This window comes from Neofelis nebulosa, chromosome 2 (genome assembly GCF_028018385.1).
Source record: "Neofelis nebulosa isolate mNeoNeb1 chromosome 2, mNeoNeb1.pri, whole genome shotgun sequence".
In the NCBI taxonomy this organism is placed as follows: Eukaryota; Metazoa; Chordata; class Mammalia; order Carnivora; family Felidae; genus Neofelis; species Neofelis nebulosa.
In genome coordinates, this window is record NC_080783.1 from 4,428,673 (window position 1) to 4,455,120 (window position 26,448).

At 47.2% G+C, this 26,448-nt stretch overlaps 1 protein-coding gene across 2 annotated transcripts in view; it reads left to right on the top strand.

Annotated features, from left to right (window-relative positions):
* IQCA1 (IQ motif containing with AAA domain 1) overlaps positions 1–26,448 on the top strand; it is a 153,308-nt gene that overhangs the window by 100,972 nt on the left and 25,888 nt on the right. For both annotated transcript variants that reach the window (XM_058700248.1, XM_058700256.1), the window contains exons 12-15: positions 559–617; positions 3,876–3,958; positions 11,122–11,229; positions 15,272–15,471. In XM_058700248.1, coding sequence (XP_058556231.1) covers positions 559–617; positions 3,876–3,958; positions 11,122–11,229; positions 15,272–15,471 — 450 coding nt within the window. The remainder of the gene's footprint in view (positions 1–558; positions 618–3,875; positions 3,959–11,121; positions 11,230–15,271; positions 15,472–26,448) is intronic.

The window sequence follows — 26,448 nt, forward strand, 5'->3', positions numbered from 1 at the left end:
CGTCATCCGCCGTGCTGGCGAACTTGAACTTCATCCTGTGGGCAAATGGGGCAATACCGATGGATGCTGTAGACAGAGGAGTGAAGCGATCGGCGCTGTTTTGAAAGATCACGTCCCAAGCCCTTCCCTCCAGCTGTCCCAGTGATCAGAACGCAGAGCCCTCTGGGAACCAGATCTTGGGCCGGACGCTAACAGAGCGCGACACCGGGTGTTAAGGACGAGCACAACGTGATGGCCTGGGCACACGGCGCTCTCCTCCTCTGCAGATGAGAGCCAGAGTGTTGGGCGCCTGCTGGGAATCAGGCCCCATGCAAGCTTCACAGTGGTGACCTCACTGTCCACCCGGCCAGGGACATGCCCACACAAGCAAGCTGGGGGTCCCCAGGCCAAACCCTATGTCCAGGAAAATGCTACACCCACACGCTCGGCACACCACAATTGACACTCTCATCCCGTTCCCCACCACCACTACCAAAACAGCTTCCCTTGCTAACTGCTAGAGATAATTTGCTCGCTTGTCTGTATTAAATTGTTGGCTCTTTTCATTTTTTTTTCCAGAAAAAGAAAGGGAAGAAAGGCAAAAAAGGGAAGAAGGATACAGATCTGACAGCTGACAGGTGAGATGTGCACAAGTGTTGCTGTTCTGCACGGCTAGGGGGCCCCCCCAGAGCAGCGCGCCGGTCTCAACCGAATTCGGTGGCCCCCGTCCCGGAAAGGCACCCCTCCCTGTACCCCACACCTCCTTCATCCTCCAGGCGCTGGGACCGCTCTGGCCTCCTACACTGGAAAGATGTCTGCCAAGGTCAGGCCCCATCGCTTCTGAGATCATACGACTTAAGCTTTTAAGATTCGTGGGGTTCTTAGGGCGCCTGGGTGGCTCAGTCGGTTGAGCGTCCGACTTCGGCTCAGGTCATGATCTCACAGTTCGTGAGTTCAGGCCCCGCACCAGGCTCTGTGCTGATACCTTGGAGCTTGGAGCCCGCTTCAGATTCTGTCTCCCTCTCTCTGCCCCTTCCCCGCTCATGCTGTCTCTCTCTGTCTCTCAAAACGGAATAAATGTTAAAATAAAATAAAACAAAACAAAATAAAATAAAAATTAAAATCGTGAGGTTCTTAAGAATTTGTTTAAGAAATAGCATCCTGATCCAACTTTTGAGGGAATACTTAGACCCCTTCAGGGCAGAGACAGTTCCTGTGTCCTGCGCTGTCCTGGGCCCCACCCACTGAGGCACTTCCTAAATGCTCATTGAAGGAAAGGAAGAGGATTTGTCTCATCAAGGGATATTTCCATTTCCTTGAGCTCCACTGGCCAAATGTTGATACTCATGAATCATTTTATTTTTTAAGCTTATTTATTAATTTATTTTGACGGAGGGGTGAGAGAATCCGAAGCAGGCTCCACACCATCAGGGCAGAGCCCAACAGGGGGCTCGATCCCACAAACCGTGAATCATGACCTGAGCTGAAACCCACTGAGCCACCCAGACGCCCCTTCATGATTCATTTTAAATGCTCGTTTTTAAGCTGAAATGGCCCTTCGGTGCTTTAACATTGGAAATAAATAGGACTTAGGTTTTCAGATAGTTCCAAGGAATGTCGTGGAATCTAAGGAACAAAATAAACAAAACAAATGCAACAGAACAGAAACAGACTATCGATACGGGAAGCAAGCTAGTGGTCACCGGATGGGGGAGGGTTGGGGGTCAGGTAAAATAGGTAACATGGATCCAGAGGTACAAACTTCCAATTATACATAAGCCACGGGGATGTAACATACAACACAGGGAGTACAGTCAATGATATTGTACTAACTTCGTATGGTGATGGATGGTACCTAGACTTATCATGGCGATCATCTTGTAACGTATGTAAATATTCAATCACTACGAAATGCATATGAAACTAGTAGGATATTATATGTCAATTATACTTCAGTTAAATAAGCAAATAAAAGTAAAATTGAATTAAATTAGATACCTAATAAGTGAATGTCAGAAATCATTTTGAGGGGCTCCTGGGTGGCTCAGTCGGTTGAGTGTTCGACTTCGGCTCAGGTCATGATCTCAAGGTTCGTGAGTTTGAGCCCTACATCGGGCTCTGGGCTGATAGCACGGAGCCTGCTTGGGATCCTCAGTCTCCGTCTCTTTCTGCCCACCCCCCCCCTCAAAAATAAATAAACATTAAAAGAAACAGAAATCATTTTGAAGGAAGACCTTCCTTCCCGTGGGTTTAGTCAACGGATACTACGTGTTGCTCCCTGTTTGGGGTGTTTCCTAGTCCTCCCTTGGGTAGCAGGGATACCTTCCCAAACTCTGTTTGAGAGAAGACCCATGAGAAAGGAAGCCCTTAGAACCATCCAGAAGGAAGTGGAGGCCAGAGCTGGTGCACGTGCCTGGAGCCCTGACACGAAAGCACAGAAGGAGCTGGTTGTCTCATTCCTGGAAGATTTTTCATTTCAATTTTGGACAACCCTGTGTCTCTAGACTAGGGCTAATTCTGCCAAGACACAGGAAGACAACTTCCGTTTCTCTCATGAAGTTAATGTAAACCCAAAACCAGTGTTTTTACCATATTTAAGGTAGGTTTAAAGTTGAAAATGTTTTTTTATTCCATAACAGAATTCGTTTCACTGGAGAGATCGAAATACGGGTTTGTGTCCCGGGCTTCTTAATATATTTTGTTCTGATTGTTTTGGAGAATCTTCAATGTTACGTTAAACATTTTATACATATATTATATGTTTATATCAAATAAGTATTCTAGTTGGAAAACTACAGTTAGTGCCTCCTTGATACAGGTCAGATACTGTTATCCCAAGTACCATTACAACTTAAGCCTTAATTCACAGCAGAATTTTAAACACTTTTCATTTAAACACTATTGTAAATATATTTGAAAGAACAAAATTGCAGTCAGTCAAAGATTGGGGTCATTGAATTAACATGTATCCGAATGGTATTTGGCTTAAATATAACTGAGAATTCTTTATCACCCTAACCTGGATCGTAGAACAAAGAACAGGTTAAATATAGTTATATTTACAATTCCTCATTCTAAAGAAAGACTAGGGTAGAACTAAAGAATAAAGCTTCTAGAAATGAAAAGGGATTAGATGAGACATCTCAAAGGACTGTACTCAATATGTGAGCTTGACCTACCTGAATTCCTATAAGCCAAGCCCCAGTTAATTTCACTGGGACGTTCACTTACTAAGTGGGATACTGTCTTGATTTTTTTCTTCAATTAGTCTAAATTACCAGTGCACTGGCTGTATGCCCAAGGCCCTGTTAGAGTAGTGGGTTGACATCTGTAAACACTATGGAAAAGTATAATATCCTCCTAAAAAATCATCACCCCCACTGCGTTAGACATTTCATCTTTTGGAATAGAATTAGTTCCCCTCTGAGCCTTTGTTCTTTATAGGTATTTCTTTTGAAGTCTTATGCTATTGGGTTAAAAGGAAACATCAGTTGCACAAAGGATTAATGATCTGCTGTGGCTTGCAGATGCTAACTGAATATATAATCGTGGGCCCATTGCACTGCTATTATAGGGCAATTTCTAATTCATATTTGTGCCGTCCCAAGGATTCATGAAAGGGCAGACTGCAGAAGCTGTAGCTGGTCTCAGATGCCCACAGATATAATTCTTATTAATGGGAAACGTCCGACGTGCATGTGGATGAGCAAAAGTATTGCTTTCGAAGCCTGATGTGTCCCTCAATTGTAGCAATGTTTCCAAACACCAGCTTAGTTGCATAGACACAAATGTGCATAGGAATAGGTCTGGTGAAAGTTCTCTGCATATGTGATGATTAACAGAAATGCTGACTTTACGTGTCTGCTCATGGAATAGCTCCTCTGCTTTGTCGCCAGGACCATCGAGTCTCTGTACAAGGAGCTGGTGGAAGAAGGGTTGCTGATCCGGGCTCTGAACGTTAACCTCTCCGATTACATCGGTAAGGTACACCAGGAATTACGCATGTCTGGGTCACATGTGTCGCCCCTCGGGTTTTGAGGTCCCAACAGCTGGAATTAGGTTTCCTTGGTGGTTTTTGCCCAAACCAAAACCTGGCCCAAGGCTCGGAGTAGATTTTTGGCTAATGGAATGGATTTGAATTCATTCCGTGCCGTGAGCTAATAGGTCCAGCTCTCCCCCCTCATGTGGTGGAGGGAGGTTTTTGAACCTACTCGCAAAGTTCCTTGCGGCATTCTGTCTGGAATAAGCTATATTGAGGAAATGAAGACTTGTTCGTATTTTCGTGTTGAAACAAAATGCCCCAGGGGGCAGCACCTGGAACTTGAACGCACAATTCTTACGGGAGGAATTCCTTCCAGAAGGGGCCGCCACACAGGTCACTGGAGGGAAGGAGGAGGGACATTTGCTGACAGCATCTTCAACTAAGTTTTCTCTTAATTTTTAAAAAACAACACGATGACCTGAAAACACACTTAAAGCTTAAAACTATTTGAAATGCCAGCACCCTAACGCAGGTATGATTTTCACCTTCTCGCACATGCCATGAACTAGGCCATTCTCCCACATAACCACGAAAGGATAATCACACTCAGACAACTTGGCGTCACTGAGATGTGATGCCTTCGTAAGTTTTTGTCTTTCTGAATCCAACATCCGGTCAAGGACTGTGGATGCGGTGTTCATATCTTTGCCCCTTCAATTTGGAACACCTTCCAACCTGACGTCTTTCACGCCGCTGACCCTGTCAGAGTCTGGGCTGTTTTACAGACTGTTTTTCAACAGAGGTGGTTTGATGGGTTTCCTCATGACTTGATTCGGGGGAGACTGTTTTTGGTAGGAAGACTTCATAGGTGATATTGTGTCCTCAGAGTTGCACGATGAGGGCCCGTCATGTCCCGTCTCTGGGGGCGTTACATTTCATCACTGGCCAAAGTGCTGTTCCCCAGATTTCTCCACTGTCAAGCTTCATGTTCCCCCTGGTAGTTAATGAACAGCCTGTAGGGGGGAGTCTTTGAGGCTCTGGAGATTCTGTCCCCAACTGGTTTAAAGGTTTTATCAACCACTGATGAGTTTTGCCTACGTCGATAGCTGCAGCTATCGATAGGGTAGCTGTAAAATGGGGATGTTCTATTTCTGTCTTCTGTTCTATGTTTAGAAGGTGCCATTCCTCTAGGAAGAAATTTCCTTCCTACCCCTTTTTGAAATTGTTGTGCTGTCAGTGTAGAAACATGGATTCTCTCTTTTTTATTGTATTATAATCAATTTCCATCTTATTCATTCTGATGTTATACACTGACCTACGTTTGCCCCGTAGGAACAAGGAGATTGATATTTCCCTCTGATCAAAAAGTGATTAATGTGATCCCTTTGAAATAAAGCCACATGGGGCACCTGGGTGGCTTAGTCGGCTAAGCATCCGACTCTTGATTTTTACTCCAGTCATGATCTCACACTTGGTGGGTTTGAGCCCTGCATTGGGCTCTACACTGACAATGCAGACTCTGCTTGGGATTCTCTATCTTCCTCCCGCCCCCCCCCCACCCCACTCTCTACCCCTCAGTGCACTCTCTTTCTCAAGATAAAAAGAAAGAAAGAAAGAAAGAAAGAAAGAAAGAAAGAAAGAAAGAAAGAAAGGAGGAAGGGAGGAAGGGAGGAAGGAAAGGAGAAAGAAAGAAAGAAAGAAAGAAAGAAAGAAAGAAAGAAAGAAGAAAGAAAGAAAGAAGAAAGAAAGAAGAAAGAAAAAAGAAAGAAGAAAGGCATAAAGGAGGAAGGAAGAAAGGAGAGAAAGAAGAAAGAAAGAAAGAAAGAAAGAAAGAAAGAAAGAAAGAAAGAAAGAAGGGAGGAAGGGAGGAAGGAAAGGAGAAAGAAAGAAAGAAAGAAAGAAAGAAAGAAAGAAAGAAAGAAGAAAGAAAGAAGAAAGAAGAAAGGCATAAAGGAGGAAGGAAGGAAGGAGAGAAAGAAGAAAGAAAGAAAGAAAGAAAGAAAGAAAGAAAGAAAGAAAGAGAAAGAAAGAAAGAAGAAAGGAAGGAAGGAAGAGAGAAAGGAGAAAGAAAGAAAGAAAGAAAGAAAGAAAGAAAGAAAGAAAGAAAGAAGACAGAAAGGAGGGAGGAAGGAAGGAAGAAAGAAAAGAGGAAGAAAGAAAGAAGAAAGAAAAAAGAAAGAAAGAAGAAAGAAAGACAAAGGAAGAAGGAAGGAAGGAAGGAGAGAAAGAAAGAAAGAAAGAAAGAAAGAAAGAAAGAAAGAAAGAAAGGAGGAAGGGAGGAAGGAAAGGAGAAAGAAAGAAAGAAAGAAAGAAAGAAAGAAAGAAAGAAAGAAAAAAGAAAGAAGAAAGGCATAAAGGAGGAAGGAAGGAAGGAAGGAAGGAAGGAAGGAAGGAGAGAAAGAAGAAAGAAAGAAAGAAAGAAAGAAAGAAAGAAAGAAAGAAAGAAGAAAGGAAGGAAGGAAGAGAGAAAGGAGAAAGAAAGAAAGAAAGAAAGAAAGAAAGAAAGAAAGAAAGAAGACAGAAAGGAGGAAGGAAGGAAGGAAGAAAGAAAAGAGGAAGAAAGAAAAAAGAAAGAAAGAAGAAAGAAAGACAAAGGAAGAAGGAAGGAAGGAAGGAAGGAAGGAAGGAAGGAAGGAAGGAAAAGAAAGAAAGAAAGAAAGAAAGAAAGAAAGAAAGAGAAAGAAAGAAAGAGAAAAACAGAAAGGAGGAAGGAAGGAAGAAAAAGAAAGAAGAAAGAAAAAGAAAGAAAGAAAGAAAGAAAGAAAGAAAGAAAGAAAGAAAGAAAGAAAGAAAGAGAAAGAAGGAAGGAAGGAAGGAAGGAAGGAAGGAAGGAAGGAAGGAAGAAAAAGAAAGAAAAAGAAAGAAAGAAAGAAAGAAAGAAAGAGAAAGGAAGGAAGACAGAAAAGAGAAAGAAAGAAAGAAAGAAAGAAAGAAAGAAAGAAAGAAAGAAAGAAAGAAAGAAAGAAAGAAAAAGGGCAGGAAGGAGAAGGAAGGAAAGGAAGGAAAGAAAAGAAAGAGGGCTTGGGGGAGCATTTGTATTTCCTAATAGTATAAGAATTTTACCAGAATATATACTGAAATGTGTATTGGGTTTCTGTTTATTTTGTGTATTTCTTGTTCGATTACCAAAGGATTTCTCCTAGATTCCCTTGATTGTGTTCTGTTAATTCCATTAATACAAAAAAATGACGTTTTTAACATAACCCTGCCTCTTTACTTGTTGTTGAGATCTCTGACTTCTTGTCTGCTTTCTCCTGTGACATGGTGTCTTTCTGTTCATCACTGAATTTCCAGAGTTTAGACAGTGGCACAAGGCAGAGTCTCCAAGAATAAATTAAGGGAACTATTTCTCCTCTTGATGATTTCCTATCCGTCTTTACAATGATCTCTCTGTCAGTTTCCGGGCAGCATCTTTATGACACCTAAGGCCAAAGTGAATGCAGTCAGACACTTAAGAGTAACCTCAAATGATGGTGACACAGTCTAACAAAATCAGTCAAATGCCACAAGGGCTTTTTCCATGTTTTCCTTATTTTTTCCCAGTTGCGATCTTTAGCTTGAAAGATGGCAGCGGATGGTCCCAAATCCCCACAAAAAAATGGCAGCCAGGGAGCAAAAACAAAAACCCACAGACATTTACATCAAAACTAAGTGACGAGGTCTCCCCTCCACCCCCAAAGTACAAGCCGCCGGGGACACAGAAGAGACGAATGCCAAAATAAGCCGCAGGCACTCACGGGGATGCACAGGGGGCCAAGCCGGCAACCACAGCCAGAGCCAGTTTGCCAACCTCAAAACAAGCACACCATGTCACAGAGGGGGCTCTGTGACATTTCAAAAGCTATCCTGAGCCAAATTTCCCTCTAAAAGTATGGAAATGTTTACTCACATAAATGTCAGGAATGGAAACGTCCAGGGTGAAAGCCCATGCAAAGTTTCTAGCAAAAAGAAAGAATAAGGAACAAATGAACATCACAAAAACACATGCCTGGGCTCGTGCGTGGCTCCATTGGTTGAGCGTCTGACTTCAGCTCAAGTCATGATCTCACAGTTCGTGGGTTCGAGCCCCGCATCGGGCTCTGTATTGACAGCCTAGAGCCTGGAGCCTACTTTGGATTCTGTGTCTCCCTCTCTCTGTATCTCTCCCCTACTTGCACTCTGTCTCTCTCTGTCCCTCAAAAATGAATAAACGTTAAAAAAAAATTTTTGTTAAAAAATAATTTGTTTTTGTTTAAAGACATGCCCCATAAAGCAGGCGTAAATGGAGCCCACTCTTTCAAGCAAGCTAATGTACATTAAGAACTTGGGATGAGCACTGGGTGTTGTATGGAAACCAATTTGACAATAAATTATATTTTTTATAAAAAAAAAGAAAATTACAGACGAAATGTAAGAATACATAACATGGAATTAGAAAAACTCAGAAACGAGATGACAAAACTCAAGGAATAGTAGAAATAAAGAAAAAAAATCATTTTAGAAAATAAATTATAATGATGCAAGAATGAATAAAGTCAACACAGAAGGGGCGCCTGGGTGGCTCAGTCGGTTGAGTGTCCAACTCTTAATATCAGCTCAGGTCATGATCTTGGAGTCGTGGGATCAAGGGAATCTGCTTGGGATCCTCTCTCTCCCTCTCTCTCTGGCCCTCCCCCGTAGCCGCACATGTAGGCATGCCCTTTCTCGCTCTGTCTCTCAAAATAAGTAAATAACATTTTTAAAAAGTCAGCACATGTGGCTTTAAGAGAAAAAAAAATGTGAAAGACAGAAACATCTCCTCCCCTACCCCTCACCTTCTGAAGGATACGTGTCCTTTCTGTAATCTTTCTGTGCCTCAGTTTCCACAATTGTGGGAACATTAACAGCTCCAACCCCATCAAATCAATGTGAGTGTTTAATGAACTGGGTGATGACATTTGGGGCCGTGCTTGGCACAGAGTTAGAGTGTCCTGCTGTTGGTGGTGGTGGCATTCTCGCCCCGTCTCTGGCACGCTCAGGGGTTGCCATTCGGAGGGCTGATGACTTCATGGTGTCTTTGTGGCCCTCCCCCCACCAGTGCACGTCACAGAAGCACAGAGCACCGAAAGGGTGGCCACTGCTTAAGGGCCAAATACAGGAAGAACAAATGCAAATTAATGTTCCCCTAAGTTAAGTTTTCCTGTCCCGTCCTGGTTCGATAACTGCATTTGGGGAAAACATTGACCCAAAGTCAGAGTTAGTGTTTCTCAAACTCTCCTTGGAGTTCAGAGCCTGCCCTACAGATGAGAACGCCCAGCAGGCTCTCCACGTCCCATCTTGGAAGGTATGACTTAAATATTTACATATGAAACGCCGCCCCCCCCAAAGCTTCAGAACAGGTGATAACCCAGCAGGTGCACGGTCTTGGCCGGCCTGTCGCAACACAAAGTCAACCTGGAGCAGTCTGTCTGCTGACCTCGTTCCGGAAGCTGGGTGGCCCGCGCCCAACGTAACGTTCATAAACAAGTCAGCACCGCTGAATTTTAACCGCGTAGCCCGTGTCCCCATCCTTGTCGTTGGGAGATGGTGCCGTGTGCGGCCCTGACGGAGTCAGCTATTTTTAGAGATGTCTCAATAAACTATAAATAGGAAAAACATTCTTTTTTTTATATTTATTTATTTTTGAGAGACAGAGGGAGACAGAGCACAAGTGGGGGAGGGGTAAAGAGAGAGAGGGAGACACAGACTCCAAAGCAGGCTCCGGGCTCCGAGCTGTCCGCACAGAGCCCGACGCGGGGCTCGAACTCACGAACCGTGAGATCATGACCTGAGCCGAAGTCGATCACTCAACCGACTGAGCCGCCCAGGCGCCCCTCACTAATTCAATTTAATATGATGTGTCTGAATAAAGTCTGTGAGGTTCTAGAAAATGTGGTGCATCTGGATATTAATGTGGATTTATTTAAGCAGGAAAATTGGGGTCACTTTCAGATCACCTCTGATGTCATGTTTATAGCAATAAGCACTGGGTTTAATGGTGGCTACAGGATCTCTTCCTGCTCTAGTGAAGGCGAAATTAACCACTCTTCTATTTATTACCTGCTCATTAAAAAACATGGGGATCGGACGCCGCAGTAGAAGCTTTCATTATCGCTCACTCTCTCCACCAATACCCACTGTCCTTGCCAAGGACTTTTTGTCACATGGAAGCTTTGAAAGCCTGCCCTCCACAACAAAACAGCCATCATTAGCTGGGTTTTCATTCTAATTTTCTTAGCATTCGAAAATGCTTGTCTAAAGCTTCTCTTCCTTCACACACGTAAAACGCATTATATTTGATACACGCATATCACATGCAGAGCTCTGCAAGATCCTTACTTCTTATCGAAAGCAAATATCAGAGACAAAAACGATCGAGACACTGTGACTCATGCACTGAATATTTTTCCTTCAGACTGGTACACATCAAGAGAGAACCGCACAAGCATGTAAAGGTCCCTCCTCATGACAAATGGAGACGGGCAAACTAATTTTCTTGGTGACCTTATCCAAATTAGTTAGAAGATAACACTTCAGATTTACGGCGAGTTACAATTAAGACCTTTGATGCCTTCTAATTAAACCTGTAAAGATTTATTTCTATTATTATTCCTTTGGTAATCCTTTGCAAATGATAAAAATGTAAATGAATATTACCCTCCAAAGGAGATGTTTCTATTTGTCCTAAATTAGACTCCTTCCTTTCCAAGGGTTGCGTTTCAGTTCAGATGCACACCTGCTGCAGTACAAATTCCACGTTGGCCTTAAATAATTTACTTTTAAAGTTTGTGCAAGTGTTAGACACAGTCGCTCCGCCTAGAAACCGAATAAAAAGCCACCACATTCTTGCACACTTTGTATGTCCCGCATCTTGGACCTCTGTGCCACCTCACGTGTTCAACATGCAAAGGTAATCTTTAGAAATGCGAGGGGGTTAGCGTCAGACTCGAGAGACTCCCCGGTCGCTGCAGCCGGGAGGCCTGGCTTTTCTCAAGCCTCCGTCCGAGAAAAGAGGTGTTCTTCATCACGACTCTCCATAACACCATTGTGTTTGCCCCGACATGTTGAGCGTGTATTCTGTGTTAGTTTCACCAGGGCCAAACTGATGCGGCTCAGAGCAGTACAGCCTCCCAGGTCCTTATCCTCTGTCTCTTTCCCCCCAGGAGAGTACAGTTACTTGGGGACCACTCTTCGCCGGGTATCCATAGAGCCCATGCCTTCCCTCCTGGATGTGAGACAGCTCATCGCCCTGTACGGGATCTTGCCTCTAGGTAAAGACTCTGCACGCCCCGTTATGCTTCTCTTAGAAGCAGGGACGCCCTGCTTGGTGACTTGGGTAGCATCTTCCTGGCTGAACTCTTCCTACTGAGGATTTTGACCGAGGGTCTCTCTGTTGCGATAGCGTGCCCCGGAGAGCACACGCCGGCACCGCTTTGGGGTGCCTGCTTGACATTCTGGGCTGAAGGTCCTGTCGGCAGTCATCCGGAGAGATAAAAGCCGAAGCCGGCACCTGCCATTAAAATTAATCAAATTAGACGAAGGGCTAACATCAGGCTTGCCTTCTAGACATAGGCTTCCGTTACGAGGTCCTTCACAAAGCCGGCCTTTGGTGAGTCAGTGAAAAGTGTATTTCGTGGATCCGAAGGATCAAGGCTCCCCCGGTTTCCACTGATGGCCGCTGTAACGGCTAACTAAGATTCGATCATGATTGTTCGGACCGGCGGACCAGAGTCCTGCGGTGTGCCGACAGGTGCAGGCGAGTCAACAGAGAAACCTGCTGCTCTCATTAACTGTTGTTATTTTATGACTTTTTTTATGTGCACGACCTGAGTCATCCGGGGCAGAGGTCGGAGCCCCAGCCAGGCTTTGCTCTGATGACAATTCCGAAATAGAAACCATGTTTCATTTAACTGGCTTTCGAATGGTATGGGAGGGGCGCCTGGGTGGCTCAGTCACTTCGCCTCTTGATTTCGGCTCAGGTCATGACCTCACGGTTCAGGAGATGGAGCCCTGAGTTGGGGTCCAAGCTCAGCTTGGAGCCTGCTTAGGATTCTCTCTCTCTCTCTCTCTCTCTCTCTCTCTCTCTCTCTCTTTCTCCCTCTGCCCCTCCCCCACTCATTTTGTCTCTAAATTTTTTTTTTAATAAATAAATAAATAAATAAATAAATGGTATGGGGGTGGTTTAGGCACTTATAATATTGTTCCACCTTGACTTAAATGTACTGGGAAGAAATAGCTCGTTCCTCTGTCAGAAGTAGTAAATGGGATTGGGGGAGTCAACATAAATTTCACACATAAAATTTACGTCCTAAATAAGCATGTATACTTGGAGGGTCAGCCTGATGTGGGGCCAACAAGATAAACACGCCATACTTACGAGGCCCCTGCAAATAACGTCTCGAGCCTTCCGGCTTCATCGTGCTGTGATCCAAGAACAGGACAGCAGGGAGCAGCGCGTTGTTTTCACGGGTCTCCTAACAAATGAGGGGAGGTATGTTCGACCCGTGGCTCGAGGATACACGGGGATAGATGTCGCCTGCAAGCTGGCAATGAAGCATCGGAAGAAGGGGGCTCGGGAAGCGTGCCACCGAACCCCCTTTTGTCAACGAGGAGCCTGACGTCCCCATGGGCTGCCGACCTCCCCGGGCCCCAGAACGGGCAGGGGTTTGTCCTCGTGACCCGTGTGTGTGTGTGTGTGTGTGTGTGTGTGTGTGTGTACAAGGCACACACAGGCCAGACAGGCAAGTACGCTCACAGATCTGCCTTCGAGAGCGTCATTTAAATGTCATGGATCTAAAATAGTAGCCAGTCACAAGAGGGAGTGTGTTCTTTGGGCCCGTTGTTCAGGTCACCACCGGACCTGGCCAATAGGGCCACTGCAGAGGCCCTGAGGACCCACCGTGAGGCCTCTCTGCACCCAGAGCCTCCGCCAGGGATCCCGGGGTGAGGTGTGAGCTTTCCAAGCCCCTTGGGCAGATAAGGGAGTTCCCAGGACGCATCTGGTCACATTCCACCACTCACCCTCCCAGAAATATTACTGTCCCTCAGAACACAGAGGGAGAAAAGGAAGGGGGGCGGCGCTCCCGGAGCAGAAACGTCATGCTGACGAGTTTTACACACGTCGTTTCGGTCCCCGCTTTTGCAGCTGAGTGGGCCTTTCCAGGATGCTGAGGAACCTTCTCAGGGTCCAGGGGTAGGGAGTGACAGAGCTGCGTTTAGGAAGGGCACGGAACACTGGCCTCCTTGTGATTCTCGCATCCTCTGAGAGTTGGAAAGGGTGAATGCACAGAAGCCTGGACGTCTCTGTCTCTTGGGAATTCTACGTATTTTTTAAAAACTGCCACTGAAAGGCGATAAGCAGGAAGGGCCGTGAACACCGTGGCAGGCGTGCCCGCCCATCGGATGGGCTGTCCAGGGACCAGCCCCGGCTGCAGACGCCTCCCCAAACCACCGCCTTCCCCTCCCTGAGTGACCTTGGTGACCACCCTCTTCCTCTAGCAGGTTGCTTCCCTAGAGTAAGCAGCACATGTTCTCCTGGGTCTCCCCCATCCTTGCGGCTTCCTTCCTGCTGCCCCCTCCTCAGAGTCCGCCCTCAGCACCGTTTTGTCCTCCCTCCACCCCTTCCAAGACCTCTCCCTGCTCCCTGGCTTCAGCCAGCAACCTTAGCAAACCTGCAGCCGCCAGCCACCTTCCAGGGACCCCCAGGGCTGGCCACAGTCTCCCTCCCCAGCCCCTTGCTGTCCCCTGCCCCATTGCTAGTAAGAACTACCTGCCCGAGTCCCACTCCAGGCCTGCAGTTACAGGGCCCCCCCTCGCCTGGCTTCGCCTCACATGTCCCCGTCTCTACACGGTCCAGCTCGGCCCCTTCCGAGGCCACCCTCTCCCAGAAGTCAGGCCTGAGCCCCCCATCCCCCAAGGTGGGATTAAGTTCTTCTCTGAACCCTCCGTGGCTCACACGGATCTCAGCACTATTTGCCTCCCATCCTGGTTACATCCACTGAGGTTTAGCTCCCGTCCTGGCCATAACCCTCTGCAGCAATCCCTGACTCTTCCACATGGGAACCCCACCAGCCCCCAGCCAGCAGCCCCCAATACCAGGTGCTGAACGGACCACCCCGGGAATGGTGTCCCTCTCCTAGCATGACAAACAGCATTTCCTTTATCATATTATGTTACCGTACCCCTCACTGACCACCAATAACACGTGCTTATGTGAGTGCATTTTATTTATTTATTTTTTTGGAAGAGGGAGAGCATGAGCTGGGGAGGGGCAGGGAGAAAGGGGACAGAGGACGTGAAGGGGGCTCTATGCTGACAGCAGTGAGCTCGACGTGGGGCTCACACTTAGGAACCGTGAGATCATGACCTGAGCCGAAGTCAGACGGTCACCCGACTGAGCCCCCCAGGTGCCCCTGTAATTGCATTTTGAACAGAACTTGCTCAAAACTGGTTTCCAAGTTTATGTTAAGTAACCATAAAACAATGTTTCTGGTTACTCGGTAAATTCCCTGTATCTTTTCAATGACACAGGGGCCAAAAAAAAAAAGGCACAATAATAATTGCAATATGGGTCTATTTACGGCTGATCGAAAAGTGCCCAGAGGTTGACTGAAGCAAAGTCACGTGATAGGAGATGGTTTGATCACATTCATTCCGTTCGTGGTCTAATCACTTAGTGCCAGCGTGCTCTCCGTGCGTGTTCAGAACCACAGCAGATGGTCAAACCGAGTCCCGCTCTGGCCCGGGGGAGACGGACAGTGTGGGGGCCTCTGATGCCTGCATGGAACTCGGGTCACTGCAACAAGTGTCGGGCTGCCCCTGCTACAGGCTAGAACCTCGGACAGAACGAGGAAGCTTCCCCCTTTCCCTTCTGAGGATCACTAATGAACATTCTCAGCCCTCCTTAGCGGCTGTGTGTCCGCATTCTTTTTCCCAAGCGTTCAAAGAATGCTGACAAGCAGAGAAATCCACACCCGCCCCCCCCCCCTAAAAAAATGCCGGAGGTGAGTTATTGCAGGAATGTCCTTTAAAATGATGAGCTGGGGCCGGGGCGGGGGCGGGGGGGAGGCATTCTAGGGTGAGGGGCAGCAGGGAAGCCATGTACCGAGACCCTCTGGCCCCTCCTCAAGCCCTGACATACAAATCAAAGGTGTCACAGCCCAACTAAGACAGAAGGTGGGCCTCCGGGTAGAAATGCTCTGGACACGCACTTCCCTGTTGCAGAAACCGGGGGTCACGCAGTGGAGGGGCGGCCTCGAGGGGCTAAGAACCGCTGAAGCGGGATTTTAGAGCCCGTGCCTCTGACTTTTTTAGGTTCCGCAACAGTGCACGAGAACGCTCCTTTGGTGAAATCCCTGCTGCTGGCAGGGCCATCTGGGGTAGGGAAGAAGATGCTGGTCCATGCTATCTGCACCGAAACGGGAGCCAACCTCTTCGACTTATCCGCAGCCAACATCGCCGGGAAATACCCCGGCAAAGATGGCCTCCAAATGATGCTGCATATGGTCTCCAAGGTATTTACCGCAGTTCTTGGCTCCTAATTAATACTCCTCCCTTGTGCAAATCACGGTGTCAAATCCTGCAGCTCGTTTCCGTAAGCCAGCGAGCGCGGACCCTCGCAGATGACTTCCTCAGGCTGACACGCACATCTCTCTTCAACTCCCCCGTCGCGCCCTCCTATAAATTAGTTCGTCGTTGCCTCTGGCCGAGCCTCCGACAGGTAGAAACAGCTGCTCTCTCTGCATAAACACCCTCGGTGTCATCCAGACCGGCCTCCTCCTGCCGCAGGAGTCCTTCCTGAAATGCCTGCGTGCGTCGTTGAAATTGAAAGCCACAATTTCTATTTCCGGCCCACCTCCCTTCGATAATGGCATCAGTCATTCGCGCTTTGGGGGGATATTCTTCCACATGTGGCGTGAACTGCCAAGGCCCGGTTCCTTGGGCACATCTGCTTCTCACACAGGTAACAAGGAGGAACCTGCAGGAGCGTTTACCCCCCACACACATTTACCCCCCCCCGCCACACACACACACACACACACACACACACACACGCACACACTGTTATCGGGGTGGGGGGGGCAGCAAATGCTTCATGATATCTGGCTGGAGGATAGGGTTTCCTAAAAGATCCATATACCACCCAGCTCTGTGATCTTAGATAAGTTCCCCACCTCCCCCAGTCTCTGTCTTACATCACCAAAATGAACCAGTCAAACCAAATGGTACTGAAGTGTTCTGTCAGCCCTAAAAGCGATGAGTCTCGGATATAATTTGGATATGAGTGATGGTGGTAATAGATGTTGGTAGGTAGGTAGGTAGGTGATAGATGGATGAATGGATAGATAGATAGATAGATAGATAGATAGATAGATAGAAAACATGCATATATACAGACAAGGATTAGCAAGTTTTCAAACATTTTGGTACCGAATATTTCTATTGAGTTTTAAAACTTCACAGGGTTTTGTTTTTATTTCGTGGACTACCTCGAGGTCGTCTTTATGCTGCTCGATTCACTCGTAGTTGTGAGCATCCCAGATAAGCCAGGTTTAACAATGGGAAGGTGTCCATGCAGCACGGCGACCCCATACCTGGGGTGAGGTATGAGCTGTGCCTCAGCCCTCGGGGGCTCAGAGGCACGGTTACCCATAAAGTTGCCCAAGGGGATGGTGCCTTTTCCGCATCACGCTGGCAGCCATAGGGAGGACGTGATCGTGATGGGATTTTGTTCTCTCGGCCTCGTGGTCCCCAGCGGTAGGTCGGGTCAGAACATTTCCCATTCTCCCTTTCTCCCCCGCTTGTCCTGCAGAAATTCACAGAGAGAATTGTCTAGAGCTGGGAGACGGGAGAGGAAGAAGGTGGGTGGGGAGGAAAGACCACTAAGGGATTTAACAGGGCACCTCGTTCGGACCAGCTGTCTCGCCTCTTTGTGTCGTACGTTGGACCTTCACAGTGGCCCCGCGAGGAGGCCATCCCCTCCCCGTTTACCGATAAAGAAACTGGGGCCCTGAGAGGGGTAGCAACTTGCCCAAGGCCACCGAGTCACGTGGCTTGGCCGGGGTCACCTGGGTCCTTCTCTTCTTGGCCCTCCTGCACCATTATTATCAAGGTCAAAATTATATACGGTGAAATGCACAGACCTTAATCCATTTTAAGTGCAAGCTTTGGAAACTGTGCACAACTTTACAGCCGCCATTTTCTGGTGACCGTCTGGTCCTTGTATAACTTCTTTTTTGAAATATCTGTCCAAGGCATTTGCCTACTTTTCACTACACGGTTGGTCTTGTGATTTGCAAGAGTTCTTTATATGTTCCGGACACAAGTTCTTTGCCAGACATACGTATTGCAAATATTTTCTCTTGTTCTGTGATCTGCGTGCTCATTTTTAAATTTTTTTGTTGTTCACATGTCCCATCAGTTACTGACCTAGGGTGTTACAACCTCCCACCGTGGTCATGGAACTCTGTATTTCTCCCTTCCGTTCTGTCGGCTTGTGCTGCGTGGACGTTGAAGCGCTGTTAGATGTGCCCACATTTAGGATTGGTGTGACCAGCTGTTTAGTTATCTTATCATTATGAAATGCCTCTTTTTGTCCCGGAAGTGCTCCTTGTCCTGAAGGCTCCCTGGCCTGTTACTAATAGAGTCACATCAGCTTTCTTGAAAATGTCTTTATAGTTAAAGCGCATTTCTTGTGCAGAGCCCATGGTTGAGTCTTGCTTTCTTATTCAATCTGACAACATATGCCATTTCATTGGAGCCTCTCCTCCGTTTACATTAAATGCGTCATTCAGACAGTTGTGTTAGGTCCGCCATTTTGCTCTTTGTTCCCCATCACCCCATTTCTTCTTTTAGTCTTCTGTTTGTCCTTTCCTGCCTTCCTTTGGGTTAACTCAATACTTTTTGTTACTTTATTTAGATTCCTGTATTGTCTTTTTAACGATTCCTCTGTCTTAATCTATGGATTACAATAGTATTTTCAACTTAGCACCGTGGACACAGAGCTCATATTGTACTATTTTACCTAAAATGTGAGAAAAATAGAATCCATTTATTATCCTTTGTCCTTTATGTTCTTCTCATGGATTTTACATTTTCCTCATGGATTTTACATTTCTGTGGTGTTATAAACACCACAAAAAAGTGGTATTATTTTTGTATTAAATAGTCATTTGTCTTTTAAAGAAACTAGGTGGAGGGAATTAAGTACTTTACACCCATCCAGGATGTCCCTCTCGCCAATCCAAGCTCCCACCTGCTGTCATTTCCCCTTCAGCTGAAGGACTTCATTAGCATGTTTTTCGGTGCAGGTCTGCTGGCAACAAATATTTTTTAGCTTTCATTTGATTGATTTTTTTAAATGTGTATATATTTTTGAGAGAGAGAGAGCAGGGGGAGGTCAGAGAGACAGAGAGAGGGAGAGAGAGAATCCCAAGCAGGCTCTGAGCTATCAGCACAGAGCCTGACACGGGGCTCAAACCCACGAACCGTGAGATCATGACCCGAGCCAAAATCAAGAGGCAGGCACTTAACGAACTGAGCCACCCAGGCGCCCCTCCTTTGATTGATTTTTAAGTGTCTGTTCAGCACCTCCAGTTTTGAAGGCACATTTTGCTGGATATAGAACTCTGGATTATATTTTTGCTTTCAGCACTTTAAAGATGTTATTCTGTCATCTTACATCCATATTTCTCATTAACTGTTATCAGAAATTCGAATTGTTGATCTCCTGGGTGTGATGTGTCATATTCTCTGAATGCTGTTAAATATTTCTCTTTACTTTGGTTTTCCTCAGTTTCACCCTAATGGGTCTGGGTGTTTTTCGGTTTTTCTTTGTACTTAAACTGCTGTGTGGCTCACTGTGATCACCAAATCCACAGATATATGTTTTAAACCAAATTTCAGAAATTTTGGCTACGATTTCCTCAAATATTTTTTCTGCCTCATTCTCCCTCCTCTCCTTTGGATACTCCAAGTACATATATATTATGTTCTACAAGTCACCCGGGTCTTGTTCTCTCTAGTTTCCACATTGGATAATTACAATTAGTCAGTATTTAAGTCTACCTACCTTTCTTCCCACTGATGCCAATCTGCTCTTAAGTCTATCGTGTGGGTATATTTTTTTGTATTTGATATTTTGTTTTTCAGTTATAGAATCTAATGTTTATTTATTTTTGAGACAGAGAGAGAGACAGAGCACAAGCAGGGGAGGGGAAGAGAGAGGGGGAGGACACAGAATCCGAAGCAGGCTCCAGGCTCCGAGCTGTCAGCACAGAGCCCGACGCGGGGCTCGAACTCACAAACCGTGAGGTCATGACTGGAGCCGAAGTCGGACGCTTATCCAACTGAGCCACCCAGGTGCCCTTTCAGTTGTAGAGTTTAAATTTGCTTATTTTTACAGCCTTTTATTTCTCTCTTGCAATTCTCCATCTGTTCATTCAAGATGACAATCCTTTCCTTTAAGTCTTCGAGCTTAACGGTTGGCTTACATTTCTCGTCTACCAATTCCAATACGAAGGCACCTTGGAGTTTCTTTCTATCTGACTTTTTTCCCTGACCATGTGTCACATATTCCTGTTCCTTCATATCATTAGTAATTTTTCTTTGCACGTTAGACATTGTGGATGGTATGCTGTTGATGCGCTGGCTCTGTTCCGACCGGCAGTTAAATTACTGGCTGATCAGCTTGAGCTTGCAGAGGTTTTGTTTTCCATTTTGTGATTGTGGGTCTATCTTGATTTTTGCCCTTAGCCTAAGGTGAACCTCTGAGTCCTAGAACATCATCTTCTCTTGAACGAACCTTAAATGGAAAGCCTGAGGTGTTTAACAAGCGCCTTCATTGTGGCAAAGGCTAAGGTATATGCTTAGTAATTTTCCAGCTGTTGCTCTCCACTGAGCCCGGAATCTTCCAGCATGCAGGCACCTTTCTGAGGTTAGCTAAGGCTCTGAACATGGGTTGGAACTTAAAGCCCAGCAGCCTGGCTTGTGGCCTCCTGTACTTACCCACGAAGCTCTACACACCAAGTGCTTCCGTGGAAAAGTAAAAGAAACCTACGCTCTTGCCCAGCCCCCCAAAAACACCTAAATTCATCCATCCTCAACACCTAACTGCGTTGACATTGTAAGTAACAGGCAGAAGCACATAAATATTAAACTATCGCCACTCCACCAGCATCTTGTTTCATATTAACTCGTGCGGTCCTCACAACAACCTTGTGAGGTAGACACTATCATCATCCCCATTTTGCTGATGCGAAAACTGAGGCGCAAGCATTTGAGTAATTTTCCTGGCTTGCCGTGCTGCGACGTGAGCCTCCAGATATGATGGCTGCATCATCTGCCTCTGACGGAGGTAGGGCCGACGTAAGCCTCTTCTCCCTCCTGCCGCATGGCTCCCCTGCTCCTGGCATGACCCTAGGACAGAGCCAATGACAGGATCAGGATGTTCTCTCGCTCAAGACATTATTTCTTCTGCTACTGAGAGGTTGTCTTGATAGCGGGTAAGCTGTCTTCGCATTTATTAAAACCATCGCGTACTGACATTGTGTAGGCCACAAAAGGCCGAACGTCAAACTATCAGAATGTGGAAAACAGTGTATTTAGCCACCTGGGGCACTCTGTGCCTGACACACACCTCGTTAAGCCTCACCTTTACTGTGTGTATCACTGATCCCTGAGAGACACGAAGGTCTCGGGAGTGGGAGTCACTCAATGAAAACTCCTGTGTGGTGAGGCCACCGTGTCCTGGCATGACTGACAGAGGGGCTATCTGCATTGCAAAGAGGTATGTGGCTTTAATTAACCAAAGAGGCGGGAAATTATACCTGTGCCAGAAGATCTAGGCCAGGAAGCCATAATGCATTCCTGTGGTCCGCGAGCCGTAGAATGGGCTGTGGCTTGCACACGGCAGAATCTGGCTCTTCGGCATTTGCTGCAGAAGGTGAGATAACAGAAGCCCTGTTACTTATCATGCCTCCTTCTAAAGAATTCCCATCCCTGAATTAACCTCTAGAAAGCCAAGCACGCGACTCTCAGGAAGCCACTCATAACTGCACTTCTGGCTGTTGTTGGGTTCCTCCCACCACACTCTACATGCGTGAAAACTCTGCAGAAATGCGTCTCTGGTTTGTTGCACGGGCACAGATTCCAATCCGTGCTGTTAGCATTATTTTTGGAGGGTTCCTTTGTTTTACACAGTTTTTCTAGGGGCGTCTGGGCGGCTCAGTCAGTTAAGCGTCCAACTTCAGCTCGGGTCACGGTCTCGCGGTTCGTGAGTTCGAGCCCCACGTCGGGCTCTGTGCTGACAGCGTGGAGCCTGGAGCCTGCTTTGGATTCTGTCTCCCTCTCTCTGCCCCTCCCCTGCTTATGCTCTGTCTCTCTCAAATGTAAAATATACAGTCTTTCTCATGGATTAACAGCTTGGATAAGCGAATTCCTTGAAGAACTGAGTTGGTTGTATGAGGAAGCAACTTAGCTAAAATTCCCTCTTATGCTAAAGTTATATGCAGGAAAGAATACACATCTATTTATCAGGGAAATATTAGAAATGTATCTAACAATTAAGAAATGTGATAAGTGGGGGCATCTGGGTGGCTCAGTCAGTTAAGCATCCGACTCTTGGTTTGGGCTCAGGTCATGACCCCAGGGTTGCGGGATCAAGCCCTGTGTCGGGCTCCACACCGAGTATGGGATCCGCTTAAAATTCTCCCTCCCTCTCCCTCTGTCCCTCTCCCCTGCTTGCACTCTCTCTTTCTCTCTCGAGAAGAAAGAAGGACAGAAATGTGATAAACGATTACTATTTCATACGTATTTCGCGGACGAAAGAAGTCACCACGGCAAGGCACCAGCCTCCTCGGGTCTTTATAATCAGGGGACGGAGGAACAGCAAAGACTCCACGGGACTGGAGCCTGCCACGTGCTAAGGAGTGTAACACACGCTTTCATTTTTTACTGCACCAGTCCCTGATGAGACAGGAACTAAAGTCTCCATTCTACAGACAAAAAAAACACACACAAAAAAAACAACGAAGCTCAGAGTGCTTCATTTGACCCAAAATACAAAAGAACAAAGAGGCTGGCATCTGGATTTAAGCCCACGTCCGACTCCAGCTCTGTCACGCAGCTCCCGACTGGCCTCTGGGGGAGGGAAGCCTCCATCGTGCCCGGCCTGTGGCAGCCATGCCCGCCCAGTGACCCAAGGGCAGGGACATTCCTGGGGCAGAGTGTCAGCTGGGGACGTTGCAGCATGAGAAGGTGAAGAACCGGAAACTATTGCGTGCTGTTGGCACCCCGGCAGGATTCCACGTCTTCCGGATCCCCCTTCTCCTGAGCCTCCGGACCTCCCACGAGAAGGCCGAGCAGAGGCCAGCAGAGCTTGGACGGTCCAGGCAGAGGACTGCTTGTCTTGTGCTCTGGGTCTGGGGAGAGATGGCTTCTCTTCCCCGTGGTCTTTGAGCCCTCCCTGTCCTCCAGTGAGGGCCCGACTCAGAGCGAGGCCGCCTCCCACACTCCGCATCCGGTCCAGGCCACGTGGCCCACACCGGCCTGCATGTCTGGACAAAAAGAAGCCGTGATGCTGTTCGTGCCTTGGCACCACTCGCCAGGAGCTCCTCGTTGGGCTCACAGCCAACAGCCTGTGGCCGCCTGCCAAGGGATCTCGCCCAGATGTGCTGGTACAAACAGCTGGTCCAGGAGTCAGGCCACGGAGACCCCAGCCAGTTATGTTTCTATAGCTCATGGAAGCTCAGATTCCTCCTGGTGAATAACGCAAACAAAGACACAGTTGCTATTCGTGGATGATTTTTTTTTCCAACACACGGATATATAATAAATGTAATAAATGTGGGAGTGTCACCGTCGTCAGGTGAAATTCAATACGGATAAAGCAAACATGACACCTGACCCCAAAACGCAGAGTTGCTCACGGGAGAGAAAGGGAGGAGGGGGAGAGGGCAGGGGAGGAGAGTGGGAGAGAGAATCAGAATCTAGGAGCTCCGGTGGAGCACCAGGTATGAAAATGAAGGAAGGGAGGGGCTGGTGACCTTGATCCTGAATGGGTCACCTTACACTTGTTGTGGAGACAGTTTAGGCTGAGAAGGGAGTCCACATGCGCGTCACAACCTTTTTTTTTTTTTTTTCAGCGTGAACTTTGTATTTCAGAGCAGTTTTAAGTTCACAGGAAGGTTGAGCAGATGCCCCAGAGCGTCCCCACATCCCCATGGAAGGGGGGCCCCAGACCGCGGATGCCCCAAACGTCGTCTGTCAGTAAGGGACGTGCAGGCATTCTGTGGGCTGTAAATCACCGTAAATCTAGGGTCCGTCTGCTCTTGACCAGGGTCCACCCACAGGCGTTAAAGAATCATTAGCCAATTTGGAAACACGTAAAGCAAGGAAGGCCTTGAATGTGGCTAAAACGTGCCACATGTTGGTGGAGACTGTAGATGGCCTTGTGCGTAGGCATTAACCCTTGTGCTGCCCAAGGCTGGCTCGGTCAGTGCAGCCTGGCGTGAAGCCGTTAGCCCCGGTGTGGCTGGGAGTGAGCTGAGGAGGAGAAGGGGATCCAGACAGAATTCCAGAGGGCTTGAAAGCCTGACGCCTGTCACCATGCAGACACCTTCCCTTTGACTACAGCCTGATAATCGGCCGAGCATCAACATGTTGGTGTTGCCAGCACTGACCTGACTCCCCCAACGGCACCCACCTGTCACAGTCTATCAACCGTGCCTGTATCCCAGCTCCTCCTGGTCCTCTCTTCTGCCTCAGTTTCCCTTCCTTTTCATACAGGGCCAGCCCAGCCGATCTCCTGACTCTTTAGTACACCTCAGCTCGTCATTTGAGTATCAACTTACGGTTTAGCCCAGCTCATACCCAGTGAGGAATTGAAGTAATTTCCACCATCTCGTAAAAGACTGTAATTCAAGGAAATCAAAAATTTAAACACTATTTTTAAATAGTGGAGATGCAGAACGAAACACCTTCACGTTTTAAGTGTTTAAACAGAAGCCAAGTGACCACAGTCTCAAAACGTGAGCCTCCCCTCTCCCTGAGTAACTCACAACTCTCCACTCCTCCCCAGCATGACAGCTCCCTGGTGGTTGCCTGCCTGTGCCCAGCAACTCTCATTCAGACACAGAAACTATACACTCTCCACCATGTCTCTCCTGCCTCCCCCCACTGAGCTTGGAATATCACAGATGCTTGGCAAATAGGTATGGGGTGGGTAGTTTGATGGATGGAGGGAGGGAGGGATGCATGGATGGATGGGTGGATGGGGGGATGGATGGATGGAAGAAAGGAAGGGTGGGTGGGTGAGTAGATGGATGGATGGTACATGGGTGGATAGATGGATAGATAGATAAAAGAGAGGACGGAAGGGTAAATAGCTGGATGGTGGGTGGGTGGGTGGATGGATAGTGGGTGGGTGGGTAGACAGATGGGAGAATAGGTGGTAGGAAGGAAGGCAGGGGGTGGGTAGGTGACTGAATAGACAGATGATGGGTGCATACATGGATGGTGACTAAATGGACGGCTAGATGAATGCATGGTAGGCTGTAGATGGATGGTGGTGGGTAAATGGATGGATCGATAGAAAAAAGGAAGAAAGGGTGAGTGGATGGATGGATGGATGGACGCAGGGTGTTTTCAGTTTGGTAAACTGAGACTCAACCACTGAAAAAAGTAACCTGGTTTTTCATCAGTTTCTCTAAGGCAAGCAAAATAGGACACTTTCGGAGAGAACTTCCAAAGCTAACAGGAGTCATTTGGGCAAATCATATTAGTAATTTAAGTGTGCCAAACACAAACAAGTTTTCACCGTGGAGTCATTATATCCTGACCCAAGAGAATCTAATTTTGATGGAGAATGTTGATAGCGTTTCTTTTGGGATTAAAAAAGATCAAAGCCATAAAAATCACATGGAAGAAGTCTTTAATTGTTTGATAGAGCTTCCCAGAATTTGAAAAAGCACATGGTGGAAATTCGTTTTGATTCCAGATTTGACATGTAACTGAAAACCTGTAGTTATATTTGATGGGACTGAAGAGCCCTCTACTGGCAGCTGAAGTCAACTGGCCCGTGCAACTTCTGGAAAGTTCAATTATGAATTAATTACATCTAATTGCCCATGACCTCAAACTCTCTGTGAGTAATTTAAATGAAGGCTTATCGTTGCTAAATGAAAATTAAAAGAGCAAAGGATACCATTTTTCATTAACAAATTGGCAAAGAGTTTTTTATTGTTAATACTCATTAAGGAGGGAGTGTGGAAAAACAGATTCGCTTATCCACAGCTGAAGAGAGTGTAAGCAGAGAACCTCTGGGAGGGCAGGTTGCCAACATGGGCGAAAACAAGAATAACATAAGCCCTGAGGTCCAGCAGCTGTGGGTCTGGCCCCGTTCTAAGGGAATGACCTCGTCGTGGGCCCCCAAAGCTCATCGAAGCACTGTTTGATTTCGTTAGAAGGCAGAAACCTTCCAAATGTTCAAAATCAGAAGGTTAGATCAATAAATTATGGGACATCATGTTAAAATGATGTTGGAGAAATAAATTTCATATGGGGTAAACCAGAATGCAAAACAGTGTATGAGGAACGATCTCATTTTTGGCAAATATGGGTGTCGAAGACGGTCTACAAAGGTGGGAAATACATGACAATTCGCTCGTACAGAGGAGGCAGAGTGTTGTTTATGTGTCTGAATACGTATCCTGAAAACTTTGCTGATGAATACTGCTTTGGCAGTAACAATAAGGAAGGGCCAAATTTCCACGAATTTCCATGTTTTCAAAGCTTGGCCTGTCCACCCTTTGTATCTGCGAACATCCCTCGTGTCACAGATGCCCAGCCTGGGCCAGCAACCATCCTTACCTCCTGCTCCCTGGGGAAGGAGGACAGCCCTTCTCCCTCCTAGGTCGTCCTCTGCTGGCCGCCCTCCCATCCCACGCCCCCTCCGGGCTCCGGGCTCCCCATCCTTCTAAAAGAATGCTCCCTGCCTCAGCCTCTGACCCTTTCACCCCTCAGCCCCCGTCACCTGGCTTCTCTCCCCTCCACACCCCACCAAGGCCACCAGTGACCTCCAGATTACCAGCCCTGGCCGCCATTGCCCACTCCCTTCCTGCACCACTGACCTCCCTGGGCGGTGGCGACAACTCCCTCTTCTGTGCCCTTTGCTGTCCCCAACACAGCACTCCTGCCCCATCAGGCTCTTCACCCACAGCTGTCACCGGGCCTCACCCACTCTCCCCCTCCATTGGTGAGCTCCCACCCTCCACTCCCACATGCCCACAAACCAACTTCCCAATTCCCTGGGAACAGCCCCCCAGCACGCCATGCTTCACACACCCACCAGAAGGATGTTTCCATACTGCAACTAGGATCCAAGTTCTTGATTAAAGTCCCTTACAGACTCTCCACAGCTTCCAGGATAAAAGCAAACTCCGCAGCCCGGCCACAGCCTTTGTGACGCCTTTGTGGCCCCGAGCAGCCCCATG